The following is a 13727-nucleotide window of genomic DNA, read 5'->3' as shown; positions in this document are numbered from 1 at the left end:
AATTAGGAGTGCCAGGCCTCTCTAATTAACCAGCCTGCCCCCTCCCTCCCCTCCCCAGCCCTCCCCTAATGAGGGCAGGCAGCCTGGTTGCACCGGCCCAATTACGGAGGGGCCGCTGCCCGAGGGCCGCGTCACGGTTCCGCCTGCGCACTCGTTAGCTATGGCTGCTGAGTGCTGCCGGGGCTCTTGCAGGAGCGGGCTCCGCTCTGGGAGGCCAGGAGCACCTGAGGGTCGGCCCCCGGGCCTGGACCTGGATAATCCCCGTGTCAGAGACCTCCCCAGCAGCCTGCCCGTGGCCACAGGCTTCCAGGAGCCAGGGCTGCCCACCGCTGCGAAGAGTGAGGGGCAGAAAGCGGAGCTGGAAATAAACAGAGGCACCCCAGCCACTGGTGGACCCAGTTGGGCCAGTGCCCTGTGAGAGCTCTCAGGCCCCCAGGGCTGTGGCTGTAACCTGAGCACATCTCTAATTACCCATCCTTCCAGGTAGCAGGGGTCTGTCTGTCCTCACCCCACAACCCCTGCCTGCACCAGTGGGAGAACAACAATACGTGTTTGTCGGATGAGGGAACCGATGACGGTGTCCTCCCCTCTGGGACACCACAGAGCCCCTGCAAGGGCTAGGGCTTTGCTGGGGACTCTGGGGCTAGGTCTGGGCCCCGCTCCTGATCTCCTAAGTAGCCGGCGCCTGGCAGTGGCTGCAGGCTGTCTGTGTGATAGCCCCATCGTCTCCTGGGGCTCCGGGGCCCTGCCCACCTGCCCACTCTGCTCAAACGCAGCTTGGCCTCAGAGAACTCCTTCCAACAAGGCCCATCTCCTACTACACGAAGGTCTCAGCTCTGCCCTGTGTCTTCATGTCCCTGTGATCTGGCCTCTGTCCCTCCTCCAAGTCCCCCATTCCTAAGTCAACTCTGATGTCATCTCCTCTGTTTTTTCTTCTTTCAGTACTTCTCCCTGCCCTCAGGGCCTGCATCCTCACCGTCAGGGGCTTGCCCCGCCCATTTCCAGCTCCATGTCTTTGCTGTGCTGCTCTCCCCTGAGTGGAATGCGCTTCACTCTACTCTCAGCCTCTCAGAAGGCTTCAGGAGCCAGCTCCTCCAGGCAGCCCTCCTGATTGCTCTTAGTCCTGGATACCTTGGTCCCAGCTATGGTCAGCATCACTCTAGAGAACACTGCTTTCCCTCTGTGACCATGAAGACCTGAGGGAAGGGACCTGGACACTTGTCCTTTTGGATTTCCCTAGCCCAGATTGGCCTGTCACTGATATGAGGAACTTGCACAGAAACAGAGGAGTCTGGTTTCACTGATGGCTCAGGGCATCCAGTGCTGGACGGCTACAGGGCTTCCGGAGGCTTTTCTAGAAATTACAAAAAATATGGGACTAAGTGTAGGAACTCTGATTTTAAGTTCAAGAAAACATGAATTCTAATAAGGAGAATGTGGGGTGCTATGGGCTGAACTGTGTCCCCTGAAAATTCAAACGTTAAAGCCCTGGTCCCCAAAGTGGCTGCAGCAGAGACAGGGTCTGCTGGAGGTGATGAGGTTTAATGAGGCCGTCAGGGTGGGGCCCTGGTCCGACAGGACTGCTGTCCTAACAGAAATGGAAGTGACACCAGAGTTTTCTTTCCTGTGTGAGCACACGGTGAGAAGGTGGCCACCTGCAGGCCAAGGCTCTCACCAGAAACTGGCCTGACCAGCACATCGATCCTGAGCTTCCCAGCCTCCGGAGCTACGAAAAATAAATCTGCCGTTGAAGCTGCCTGGTCCGTGGTATTTGGTTTCGGCAGCTGAGCTGACCAATTCGTGGGATGTCACTAACCCTCTTCTGAGATATATGGGGGTAAGTTCCATTCTTTTTTCTTTTGCTCCTTACCCAAGGATATGTTTGTTGATTTGAGAGTGAGGAAGGTTGACGTGAGAAAAAAAACATTGATCGGTTGCCTCCAGTACATGTTCTGACCAAGGATGAAGCCTGCAACCTAGTATGTGCCCCACTGGGAACAGAACCCATAACCCAGTATGTGCCCTGACCGGGGATGGAACCCACGGCCTTTTGGTCTGTGGGATGATGCTCCAACTCACTGAGCCACCCAGCCAGGGCAGCACGTGGGCAGTCCGAACAGCTAGGACATTGGAGCAGATGAACGGTAACGGCTGCAACGACAGGTGTCCTTTACTGAACGTTCGAAGTGGACCCTCTAGGAAGGGCTTCCCTGCATTAGCTCATTTGCTGCTCACACCCGGGCAATGAGTTCATAAGCTTTATTATCCTGTTTACGGATAAAGAAACAGAGGCTGAGACACGCTGAGAGACTTGCACAAGGTCACTGCACTGGGACCACAACCTCGTCCACCTGCATGGGAACAGCCCTGTCGGCAAGCCCAGCAGGGACAGCGCCCACTCACTGTGCGGGGGGGGGACGGGTGCCCTCTTGCCCCGGCCCGACTGCCGCCTAGGACCCTCTTTCCTTCCCAGGTCATTCCCTCGAACCCTTCCCCATCTGCTCACAGTGCATCTGCTCACAGTGCAGTGAAGAGCCTGATGCTCTAGCAGAAGGTCCCTGTCCACAGGCTGCCCTGCCCCCGGCCCCATCATCTCCCGGTGACAGCCATCTCGACCTCGTCTCCAGCTTGCACTCTGTGTCCCCCTGCAATCCACCCGCCAGACAGCACTAGACTCGCCTCTTAAAAACAAATCAGCTCACATCGCAGCCCTGCTCACAGGCTCCACTGGCGTCCCACTAAACTCAGCACGAATCTCAGCTCCTGACCTTGACTATGAAGCCCTGTGTGATCAGCTGTGCCCACCTCTCGCTCCCTCTGGCCCAGATGTTTCATTAGTTCCTTGAACCTGCTCAGCTGGCTGTTGCCTCAGGGGCCTTCATGCTTGCTGTCCCCTCTGCTGGGAACTCTTTTCCACCCAGATTTTCGGGGGGCTGGCGGCTGCTTGCGTTCTAACTCACTGCAGAGCCCTCAGACCACTTGACGTGATTTTATGTTTGTTTGTTTCCTGTCACTCTTCGCCCACCCCCAGAAAGTAATCTCCATGAGAACAAGGATTTCTCCCTCTCGTTCACAGTATCACCGGCCCCTAGAACAGGGCTTGCACAGTGTGGCCCCTCTACTATCCGCAAAGTGAATGAATGAATAGCACAGTCTTCTTCAGGATGGATGAAGAAACCCCCCCCCATGCCCATCACTCAGCCGGGGCCGCGATCAGCACATTCTCCTCCCACTTTTATCCAGGACAAGTCTCCTCAGAAGCTTGAAGGGCTCCTCACTGGCCACGCAAGCCAGGACCCAGTCCTCAGCCCACAGCAGAATAAGAATAATTTCAAATGGAAATGTGCTCCAGGCACCATGGGGTGGGGGAGGCAGGAGCGTCTGCAGGAGCATTTTCGCCCGCCCCCACACCCAGCGGAGGTCCTCCCCTGGGCCTGCCACGTGCCCCTGCCACGTGCCCCAGGAAACGGCTCTCTGTGGAGCAGCCGGCCTAGCCCCTCCGCAGCAGGGGCAGCAGCCTGCCTCTGTGGCAGAGCCCCCCGACATTTCTAGGGGAAGGAGGTAAGGTTCTGCCCCCTCTTCATGGACCAGCAAACCTGAATGTGGACAGTGGTTGTGGGGTTGAGGGGCAGAGGGAGGTCAGAAGTTGCTGGGTCCCAACTGCCAAGGCAGAAATCACAAAATATAGCCCCGCCTGCCCAGGTCCCTGTGCCCACCACCTATGCTGGCATTGAATCCAGAGTCTGTGGAAGGTTTCAGGAGGAGCTGGCACATGAGTGCCTATCCCTTCCCTGACACCCAGGCCCCTCCAGTGTCCTTGAGAACCTTCACCAGTAAATCCACAGTCCTGAGCCCAGTTCACTGCATGTCCCAGAGTAAGGGGCAAACAATCTTAGCGATAGTCCTGGTTTTTCCACTTATTAATTGGGCATATTAACCTCTTTGCGCCTTGTTCTCTTATCCAGCTGTCGAACGCCATTGCAAATGTCCTTATCAAGGTTGCCAGTGGCCTCCAGGTTTTGACTTCTTCATGTTTTACTGTCTTCTCAACCCCACCCCACCCCCAGACTTCTATCCCCTGTTACTTCTTCCCAGAATTTATTCCTCCTGAGGTCTTAATTGTTTGATCATTTTTAATCAAATTTTTGGGTTCCCCCACCCAATGTACTCTCATGAAAGAAGGTTCTTTCTCTGTCTTGTTCATCAAAATAATTCTACACTTAAGAGTGACTGGCCCAGGGAAGTTACTTGAAGATTGGTCCCAGCAAACTTAGAGTGAAAATCTAAAAAAGTAAATGACGTGGTGTCTCAGGAACAGTGCCTCTGAACTAGGAGGGCAGAAAAGTGAAGTCCCATGATCACAGCCGTGCAGCTGTCGCTCTAAGCCCAAGCAAGAGTAAGAATCTAAGAGGGTTTCTGGCAGGACCAAAACACAGGCTCCATGTGAGAGAGAATGAAACTGAGATGCTAAATAATCTTGAGGGTTAGAAGGCACATTATTCTTTTGTCAATAAGAAAAAGAAAGGCAATCAGAAACTCCAGGAAAAACAAAAAGTTACTATAAAATGTATTGGATTCAATATGAAACAGTTTAACCTGTGGCACAATTTAGAACCATCAATGGGATATTATGATAAGAACAGGGGACAGTCCATCTGGCCTTGCTGCAGAGATCACTCCTGTTTGGGCAGCCAAGGGTCGGGAGAGCAGACCAACAGAACAGGAGGTGTGATCCGAGCATATAATTTGGCTCCGAGGAGAACTGTATTTACTCAGTAACATTTACTGAGTACCTAATGTGCTAGACAAGGTTTTAAATGCTTTGCATGTAATATTTAATTCTCCCAACTCTCTAAGGTATGTATTATCATTATTCCTGTTTTACAGGTGAGAACAGTGAGGCATGGCATATTGAACGAGTTCTCTGAGGTCACATGGCTGGAGGAGGAGCTGAATTCACACCATGGCCTGTGAGATGCACAGGTGCACTCCCCAGGGCTAGCCCTAGAAGTTGGGCCATTCGACCTTCAGGCTCCAACCCTTCTTGCCAAGAACCATAGGATACCATGTGCTTACGTATGTACACACAAACATACACACACTCCCGGGAGCCAGAATGCAAAGGCACAGAGCAGCAGCTACTCAGCTAGTCCAGGCTGGGTAGCCGGAGTAGCAGGGCCAGAGCAGGGTCTTACCTTCCTGCAGTCCTTACAGAACACTGACGAGCTGCCCAGGAAGCCTGGCACCTCCCCACAGAGCAGACATTGGGAGAGGCCATTCCCCATCACGTTGCGCCTCATGGTGTCCAGCCGCTCCACCAGCCGCCTGCACCAGAGGACACAGAGTCAGATGGGATGTACTTCCTGTCCCCAGCCCAACCATTGCGGGGACACGGCTGCCCTGAGGCCCCACGCTGCACCAAGCCCCATGTGCTGTCCCCTCACCTGGGGTACTGTTCCCCACCTCATCTCTTTCCCTGGCTATAGCTCCTAGTTATTTATCTATGCACCAGTATTAACTGAACATCTATGATGTGCCAGACACTGAGAATATTGTAGCAAACAAGCCAGGGACGGACGTGGTCCCTGCTCTCACAGAATGTATGTTCAGTAAAGGGAGAAAGTGCAGATACAAGCCAACAAGCAAACTGATAAAGTAAGTGGGTGGGGGAGGAAGAAACAAGGGGGATGGGGGCATATCAGGGGGGGTGGGTGGGGCCTCGCTGAGGACACTTGGGCTGAGAGCTGAAGGATGACAGGGACCAAACCGTGCGAAAAGCTAGGGGAGGAAGCATTCTTGGCAGAGGGAATCTGGACCGTCCCGGGCAAGAAAGGGCCTGGCACAGCAGAATCAGGAGGCCGAGTGGCTGCTGCTCCGTGAGCACATGGGAGGGAGCCTGAGGACGGCTGGACTACGTGGGTTTTGCGGGTCACAAAATGGAGTTTGGATTATTCTCCAAGATCAAGGAGAAGCTACTGAGGAATTTTAAGTAGAGGAATGATTTAAACCAAATGGCATTTTAAAATCCCACTCAGGATGGGGGGGGTGTGGAGGTGAGGAAGGCGGCAGGGGGTGGTGGGAGGCCCAGGGAAGGGGGGTGGGGTGGGCTGCACTTCCGAGGCAGCCTCGACAGATCTGGGGGGAGGGCAGGTAAGAGAGATCCAGGATGATGCAGGGGACTTTGGTTTGAGCACCTGGGTGGATGGAGAGGCTGGAGAAGGAAGAAAAAGAGCCCGTCCAGGAGCCTCCCCCGAACGCCACCAAGCCGGGGGTAGGTGCCTCTGCTCAGGGTCCCACGGCCCCTCAGCCCACCATGGCCCCCATTTCATGACATCTTATCATGCAACAATATGACCTCCCCGAAACTGGCAGCCACTTCTGTTTTGTTGGCAGCAGTATCTCCAGTGGCCACTCAGTGAAAATTCTTGAATGAACGGACAGTGGGGTTGGTTACATTATCTCCTCTAGTTGTCCACCCCCCCATCCTGCAGTGAGCAGAACCCCACCCAGCCAGGGCAATAATGTCTGACTTTTTCGAATGATCATATATTTAACGGAAAAAGATAGATAGCCCTGGCTGGTGTGGCTCAGTGGGTTGAGTGCCAGTCTGAAAAGCCAAGGGTCACCAGTTTGATTCCCAGTCAGGGCACATGCCTGGGTTGTGGGCCAGGTCCCCAGTAGGGGGTGTGCAAGAGGCAACCACACATTGATCTTTCTCTTCTTCTTTTTCCCTCCCTTTTCTCTAAAAGTAAATAAATGAAATCTTTAAAAAGAAAAAGATAAATAGAAGAAGCACAAGGAATTCAGCATCAAATTAATTCCTGCCTGAGGCAATGAATACAGTATGTTTGGTTTTCCCACTGTGCTTTTCTATGTTTTTCAGATTTTCGAGGAAATGGCAATTACTTTTGTAGCTCAATTGGGTGGAGCACTGTCCCGACTGCACCAAGGTTGTGGGTTCAATCAGTCAGGCAGATGCAAGAATAACCAATGAATGCATAACTAAATGGAACAACAAACTGATGTTTCTCTTTCTCAAATCAATAAATCAAATTTTTTTTTAAAAGCAAGCAAAAAAACACTCAACAAAGTTATTTGAAATCTGTGCTGTAGTCAGCTCTCGATGTCGACCAGGAGAAGAGCTTAGAACAAGCTGGAGAGCATCTCCTGTTAGAGTCTTATTTGAGATGATCCAGGTTCAGCCTTTTTGTTCGTTTGTCTGTTTGTTTTTAAATATATTTTATTGATTATGCCATTACAGTTGTCCCATTTCCCCCTTCATTCCCCTCCACCCTGCACACCCCTCCCCCATTTCTCCCCTTTAGTTCATGTCCATGTGCCACAAGTTCTTTAGCTTCTCCATTTCCCATACTACTCTTGCCCTCCCCTGTCTATTTTCTACCTACCATCTATGCTACTTATTCTCTGTACCTTTTTTTCCCCTTCTCCTTCTCCCACTCTGCTGTTGCTAACCCTCCATGTGATCTTCATTTCTATGGTTCTGTTCCTGATCTAACTGTCCTCTTAGTTTGCTTTTGTTTTAGGTGTAGTTGTTAATAACTGTGAGTTTGCTGTCATTTTACTATACATGTTTTTGATTTTCTTTTTCTTAGATAAGTCCCTTTAACATTTCATATAATAAGGGGTTGGTGATGATGAACTCCTTGAACTTGACCTTATCTGAGAAGCACTTCATCTGCCCTTCCATTCTAAATGAAAGCTTTGCTGGATAGATCAATCTTGGATGTAAGTCCTTTCCTTTCATGACTTGGAATACTTCTTTCCAGCTTCTTCTTGCCTGTAAGGTCTCTTGAGAAATCAGCTGACAGTCTGATGGGAACTCCCTTGTAGGTGACTATCCTCTTATCTCTTGCTGCTTCTAGGATTCTCTCCTTCATTTTAATCTTGGCTAATACAATTATGATGTGCCTTGGTGTGTTCCTCCTTGGGTCCACCTTCTTTGGGACTGACTTTCTGAGCTTCCTGGACTTCCTGGAAGTCCATTTCCTTTGCCAGATTGGGGAAGTTCTCCTTTATTATTTGTTCAAATAACTTTTCTACTTGTTGCTCTTCCTCATCCCCTTCTAGTACCCCTATAATTTGAATGTTGGAACGTTTAAAGATGTCCTGGAGGTTCCTAAGCCTCTCCTCATTTTTTTGAATTCTTGTTTCTTCATTCTTTTCTGTTTGTTTCTTTCTTTCTTCCTTCTGGTCCACTCCACTAATTTGAGTCCCAGTCCCCTTTCCATTACTATTGGTTTCCTGTGCATTACCATTCATTTCAATTAATTTAGCTTTCATATGTTTCTCTAATTTGTGACTAAAATCAACAAGTTCTGTGAGCAGCCTGATCACCAGTGGTTTGAACTGTGCATCTGATAGGTTGGCTATTTCTTTGTCACTTGGAAGTATTGGCTCTAGGACTTCGATTTGTTCTTCTGTTTGAGCCATAATTTTTTTGTCAGGTGGTGCCTATTACATATGAGGGGTGGAGCCTTAGGTGTTCACCAGGGTGGGGCAACCCACATTGCTGGGTTGTGAGGCTATATGTGGGGGCGGGGCCAGAGAGGGAATATTGGCGCTTGCTCCTCGCTCTCTCTCAGATTTCAGTCCCCTTTGACACTTCCCACAAGCAAACTGGGCTCTTCTGGTGCTGGTTCCCAGGTGGGCAGGCTTGTGTGCGTTCTAGGACCCTGTGGGTCTCTCCAGCGAACTCTCCTGTGAGGCTGGGAGTCTCTCCTGGCACCTTTTCAATTCGGTGCTTTTAGGCTTTATTTCCTGTCACTGGGGCCCTGGGTTGCCTAGTTGTCTCACTGCCCATTTTTGGCTGGTTTATCTGCATGGGAATGTGTGACCGTGGTCAGCCCTGTGCCGCCTGTGCTCCGGGGTCTGGCAGCCACCACCTTTTCCTGCCAAGACCCCTCTCCGCCTGCCGTTGACTTCGCCCGTCTCACCGGTCTGGTCGAATGGTTGCTGGACTTCCGTTCAGTTCAATTTTCTGTCTGTTCTGGTTGTGCTTTTATTTCTAAATCTTTGTTGTCCTTAATTTTGGTTGTGTGAGGAGGTACAGTGTTTCTACCTATGCCTCCATCTTGGCCAGAAGTCCCAGGTTCAGCCTTGACTTAAATCCCTCACTGCTGGAACACAGCTAATTCTTAAGTGTGCAGAGCTGAACAGCCCCTCACACATTTCTCCACACTCGCTTACCCTCTACGGCCTGGGGCCTGCACATCAGCCACTATCCCCACCTTACAGATGGGGCTTCGCTCACTGAGGCTTCAAAGGGCTGGGCTGGGTTCCATGTCTGCACTCAGGGGTGTTCGAGCAGAGCTGACTCTCTCCTGGAGGTGAGAACCCAGCCCTAGGACGAGGGTGCCAGCCTCCCAGCCCACTGATCTGGCACTAGGCACCCTTGTTCTCCTCTCACCAACCTGCTTCTGACCCAGCCTGGGGCAGCCCTTACCCGATCCTCTGCTGCTCCAGGACATCAAGCTGCTCAGCCCTCTGGATGACCTGCAGGATGGCCTCCACCTCGGCCGGGCTGAGGCTCTGGCTCTTCCTCTGCTTCTCTGTCTGGTAGGTGTGCACAGACCAGCCTGTCTGCAGCCTCGAGAGAGAACAACACAGGCCTTGAGGCCACCCCAGTGCAAACCCCGACCCCATCATATCCACAAAACGCCTGGCTGCTGTGTCAGGGAACAGGGCAGACGTCAGGCTCCACATGCCAGCACCACGTTCCAGCTCCACCACCCACCAGCTGCTGGGCCTTGAGAGGACGGCAGCGCCACCTCAGCTCCCCGGGAGGCAGGAGCATGGAACGCGCTGGCTGTGCAAATGGAGAAGGCCACCGCCACGGCGCGTGAGGTGTTGCGGGAGAAGCCCAGAAGATGATCAGGACAAGAATAAAAACCCACATCTGAGTCACAGAAGAAAGTGAGACAGAGTTTACCATGGACAAGGAAAGAACTGTAATTGGGTTTAAAATAAATCTCGAGGATAAAAGGAGATTGACAGCATTTTGAAAGCAGAGGGATCAAGGGTGGGAGGGTAATGGAGCTGCAGGGGAGGAGAGGTGGGCTGGGGCCCGGGGCCCTGTGGCTGTAAGCGGGGTGTGAGGGGACAGACTCAAATCCTTTCTGTTTTTCTGGCTGAGGAGAGTGGCAGCAGCAGGCCAAGCCCCAGGCTGCCTGCCCGGGGTCCCAGCTTCTCCGAGACATTCTATGCCAGGTGTTGGGGGCAAGATGGCGAAGTCACGGCCTTAAAGCACTTCAGTGTGCTGGGGGAGACAGAGGCCCAATCAATTACACAATATTCATTTAATGAGAAAGTATAAGAGCTATTCACTCAATGCACGCTTATTGAGCATCCATGCACCGTGATACCCGGCCACAAGGGGCTGCAGCCATGCTGTGCGGGTGTTGTGCAGGTGGGTGTCAGGAGGACACGTAAATAAGGGGAACTGACCCAGTCCGCCAGAGGCAGGAGGGCACAACACCAGCAGCGCCAGCTGTCGCAGGGGGTGCAGCGCCTGCTCAGCTCACACAGGGCCCAGGACCAGCCTGGTGCTCTGCAGGCCCCTCCCACTGGGCCTTGTGCTGTTCTGCAGGGCAGGATCCCAGCTTCTCAGAGGGGGCTCCCATCTAAGGGAGGACAGCCTGCGGGCTCCCCCAGGTCATCCTCCGAGCTGCCTCTCCTGCCTCCATCTGACCACCCACTAGGCCTCCCATGTGACTCCTCCCCCGGCTCCTCCCCCCGTCCATCAGGCCCCACTCCCACTTTCAGCCACAGCTGCCACTGAGTGTCTTGTTGCCCTGCAGTGTCCCTCCACACAGCCAGCGCAGGCCCAACAAGGTGCTAGATGCAGACGGGCTGCAGCCCACGGGGAAGCACGTGCGGTGGTGCCCAGCACCCATCTGTATGCCCCCCAGAGGCACCCCCCTCCCTCAGCTCCCCTGACCTCCCCTGTTGGTGTGCATTACCAACATCTGCTTCTAGCGCCGAGTTCCAGGGTGTCTCCAGGCCTTTGCTTACTCCATGCCCTCCACCTGGGGAGCAAGCCCCTCTCCCGAACCCCCTTTCCATGAGCTCACTCCTATTCTTTTACACATGATCTTCACCAGCAGGTTTTTCCTTGATCCCTTCCGAGATGGATCTTGGAGGTTTTTCTGAGATGCCCCATGGGAAAACTTGGAGAATCCATGCTCCAAGTTTTCATAAGGTCCAGGCATAGCTCTATCACTGAGCTTAAACTTCATTTTGAGGCAAGCTAGGGCCCTTCGTTCCCTCTCCAGAATGTGAGTCTCTGGAGGACCCATCCTTGCCCCATCTCGCCTCTGCTGTCTTCCCTTTATGCCATTCACTGCCTTACTCACCCTGCATTCATGTCAACACTGGCCTCCTGTTAGGTCCTCTTTGTGCCTGCTCCTTCTGCCTCAGGGCCTTTGCACATGCTGTTGTTCCTTCTAGAAACCCCTCCCCCATATTTCCGTCCAATACTTACCCCTCCTCCAGGACTCCACAAAAGTGTCACACTCTAAGCTAAGCCCTGCCCCATTCCCAGATTGACTTGGCACCCCTTTCACCCCCACGGCCTGTGTCCCCTGTCAAAGCTCACAGGTCACCATGCACATAATTCTCACTTGTACCCATTAGCGCCTGAAGACAAAAGACGGTAGTGGTCTTATTCACTGCTGTGCAACCGGTGCCAGGCACACAGCAGGGGTTTGGAAAATGTCAGGTCGTGGCTGGAGGAAGAAGGACAGACCTGAGCTAGAGCCAGGGACGCTAATTTCCCCAGGCATCCGGGGGGGTCCCTCAGCACAGTGGACAAGGGGAGTGCTCTCCTTTACAAAGCCTGGCGTGACACGGGGCCTGGCGTGACACGGGGCCTGGCGTGACACGGGGCCTGGCGTGACACGGCGCCTGGTGCTCCAAGGCAGCACGCCCCAGGGAGAAGATAAAAGCATTTGCTCTTCTCAAAGGTGCGACAACAGCTTCTGGCTGCTGCTGAGCGCAGGCCAAGGTCAGGGGAAACTGAAGGAAATGCTGGAGGGACAGCAGGGGTCACCCGGGGACCTGGTACCAGAGTGCAGCGCTCCCTGGCTCCTTGGACCCAGGCGGGCAGGACACATCGCCTTGCCAGGCGTCAGAGGAGACGGGAGAGGGGCCGGTGTCCCCCCCCCCCCCCCCCGGTCTCTTCCCCTGCAGGGCTGAGCTGTCCCAGTGACAGGGACAAATGAACTGCAGATCATGCAGGACTCTGCTCTTCTGGGGCATTTCAGATTAATTTTTCTCGCCCCCTTTGATGTTTCAGCTCTGTGTCCCTCCAGGCTCCTCACGTCCAATTGCAGATTGTTTGAACTTGGTCCCATTTGTGAAATGCTGGCTCTGGTAATTGGCAAGGTTTGACAGATGAAGGGGACTCTGAGGCTGATGTGACACCAGGGACCTCTGACCCCTTGGAGAGACAGGGAGACAGGAGGGCAAGGCAGGCCTTTCCGAGCCTCTGGTCTTCAGCCAGAGGAGGAGAGCAGGGCTTCTAGGGACCCCTCCCCCATGTTTCCGTCCAACACTTACCCCCCCTCCAGGACTCCACGAAAGTGTCACACTCTAAGTGAAGCCCTGGCCCATTCCCAGATTGACGTGGCACCCCTTTGACCCCCGCTGCCCGTTGGGGCAGTGGCGCTGAGTCACCAGGATGAGAGAGAACAGGGCCCCAAGGGGACGAGGCCGAACCAGAGAGCCCCTGACAGGAGGGCGGTGGAGCCCGGGGTGCCCCTGAGGCGGCCGTGTGTCTGGCACTGGCTCAGCTCTGCACTCGCTGACCTGCCCGCACTCTGTCCTGTCTGTCAGCACCGGGCACTCAGCTGTACGGTGGGTCTCCAGAGGTCAAAGGCTCCCCGCCTCTGGAAGCTCAGGGACAGAAGACCCGGGTGGGGGGCAGGGATTTATGCTCTTAACAGGGCAGGCAAAGCAAGTGGCCTGCCTCCGAGAGGCCTGTTGTGATAGAAATAACCCAGGCACGGGAGTCGGAAGGACCCTGGCGTGGTCCTGGCCCTGCCAGTCACGGGTAAGTGACTTGGGCAAGGAGCCCGGCCTCCCTTTCCTCCCCTGAGAAATGGAGCTAAATCCCACAGGCTGGTTAAATGCGTGAGTGGCCATTCAGTGCTGGCTCAGGGCGTGGAGCATGGTGTTTCTCAGACAGGGCTTGTCTCCATACGTGTCTCTCCGGGTCCCTGGGACTGAATCTTGCCCAAGAAAGGAGGGGAACAGGGACAAGAAGGAGGGGAACAGGGACAAGAAGGAGGAGACCTGGCGGGGCTTCGGAGGTACTCACTTGGCTCGCAAGGCAAGCTGCCGGTCATTGGGGCAGACCCACTGATCACTCCCGCTGCCAAAGATGGTGTCGGCCATGCCTGGAGCATCCAGCCAGTGGGCGGCAGTCACATCTGAGGTGAGAGGAGGGAAAAGAAAGAGCGTGTCATTGGCTGGGGTGCAGTTGGCAGGCGGGTCCCTCAGGCTCCGCACGGGCACTTCCGGCCTGTCCCCGTACGTTGCCCACTGCTGCCTGCAGTCTCACCTTCAGACTCACTCCTCCAGATAAATACTGTTCCCTCCAAGCTCCTCTTTCGAAAGGCTCGTAACTCTGGGAGGGTAACTGCATTTTCAACTTAGCTGGCAAGCCTGGGCTGGGGGGGATTTGATGCCTGCTCCCTCCGAGTACAGCT

At 53.9% G+C, this 13727-nt stretch overlaps 1 protein-coding gene across 1 annotated transcript in view; it reads right to left on the bottom strand.

The window, feature by feature from the left end:
- Positions 1 to 13727, bottom strand: part of RPH3AL (rabphilin 3A like (without C2 domains)) — a 96013-nt gene that overhangs the window by 69397 nt on the left and 12889 nt on the right. The window contains 3 exon segments of the mRNA XM_053662740.1: positions 5196 to 5325; positions 9464 to 9607; positions 13337 to 13448. Coding sequence (XP_053518715.1) covers positions 5196 to 5325; positions 9464 to 9607; positions 13337 to 13413 — 351 coding nt within the window. The 5' untranslated portion in view covers positions 13414 to 13448.

The sequence above is a fragment of the Artibeus jamaicensis genome, unplaced genomic scaffold (genome assembly GCF_021234435.1).
Source record: "Artibeus jamaicensis isolate MK-2021 breed Jamaican fruit bat unplaced genomic scaffold, CSHL_Jam_final contig_2790, whole genome shotgun sequence".
NCBI classification, from domain to species: domain Eukaryota; kingdom Metazoa; phylum Chordata; class Mammalia; order Chiroptera; family Phyllostomidae; genus Artibeus; species Artibeus jamaicensis.
This window is presented reverse-complemented; position numbering and strand designations above follow the sequence as displayed.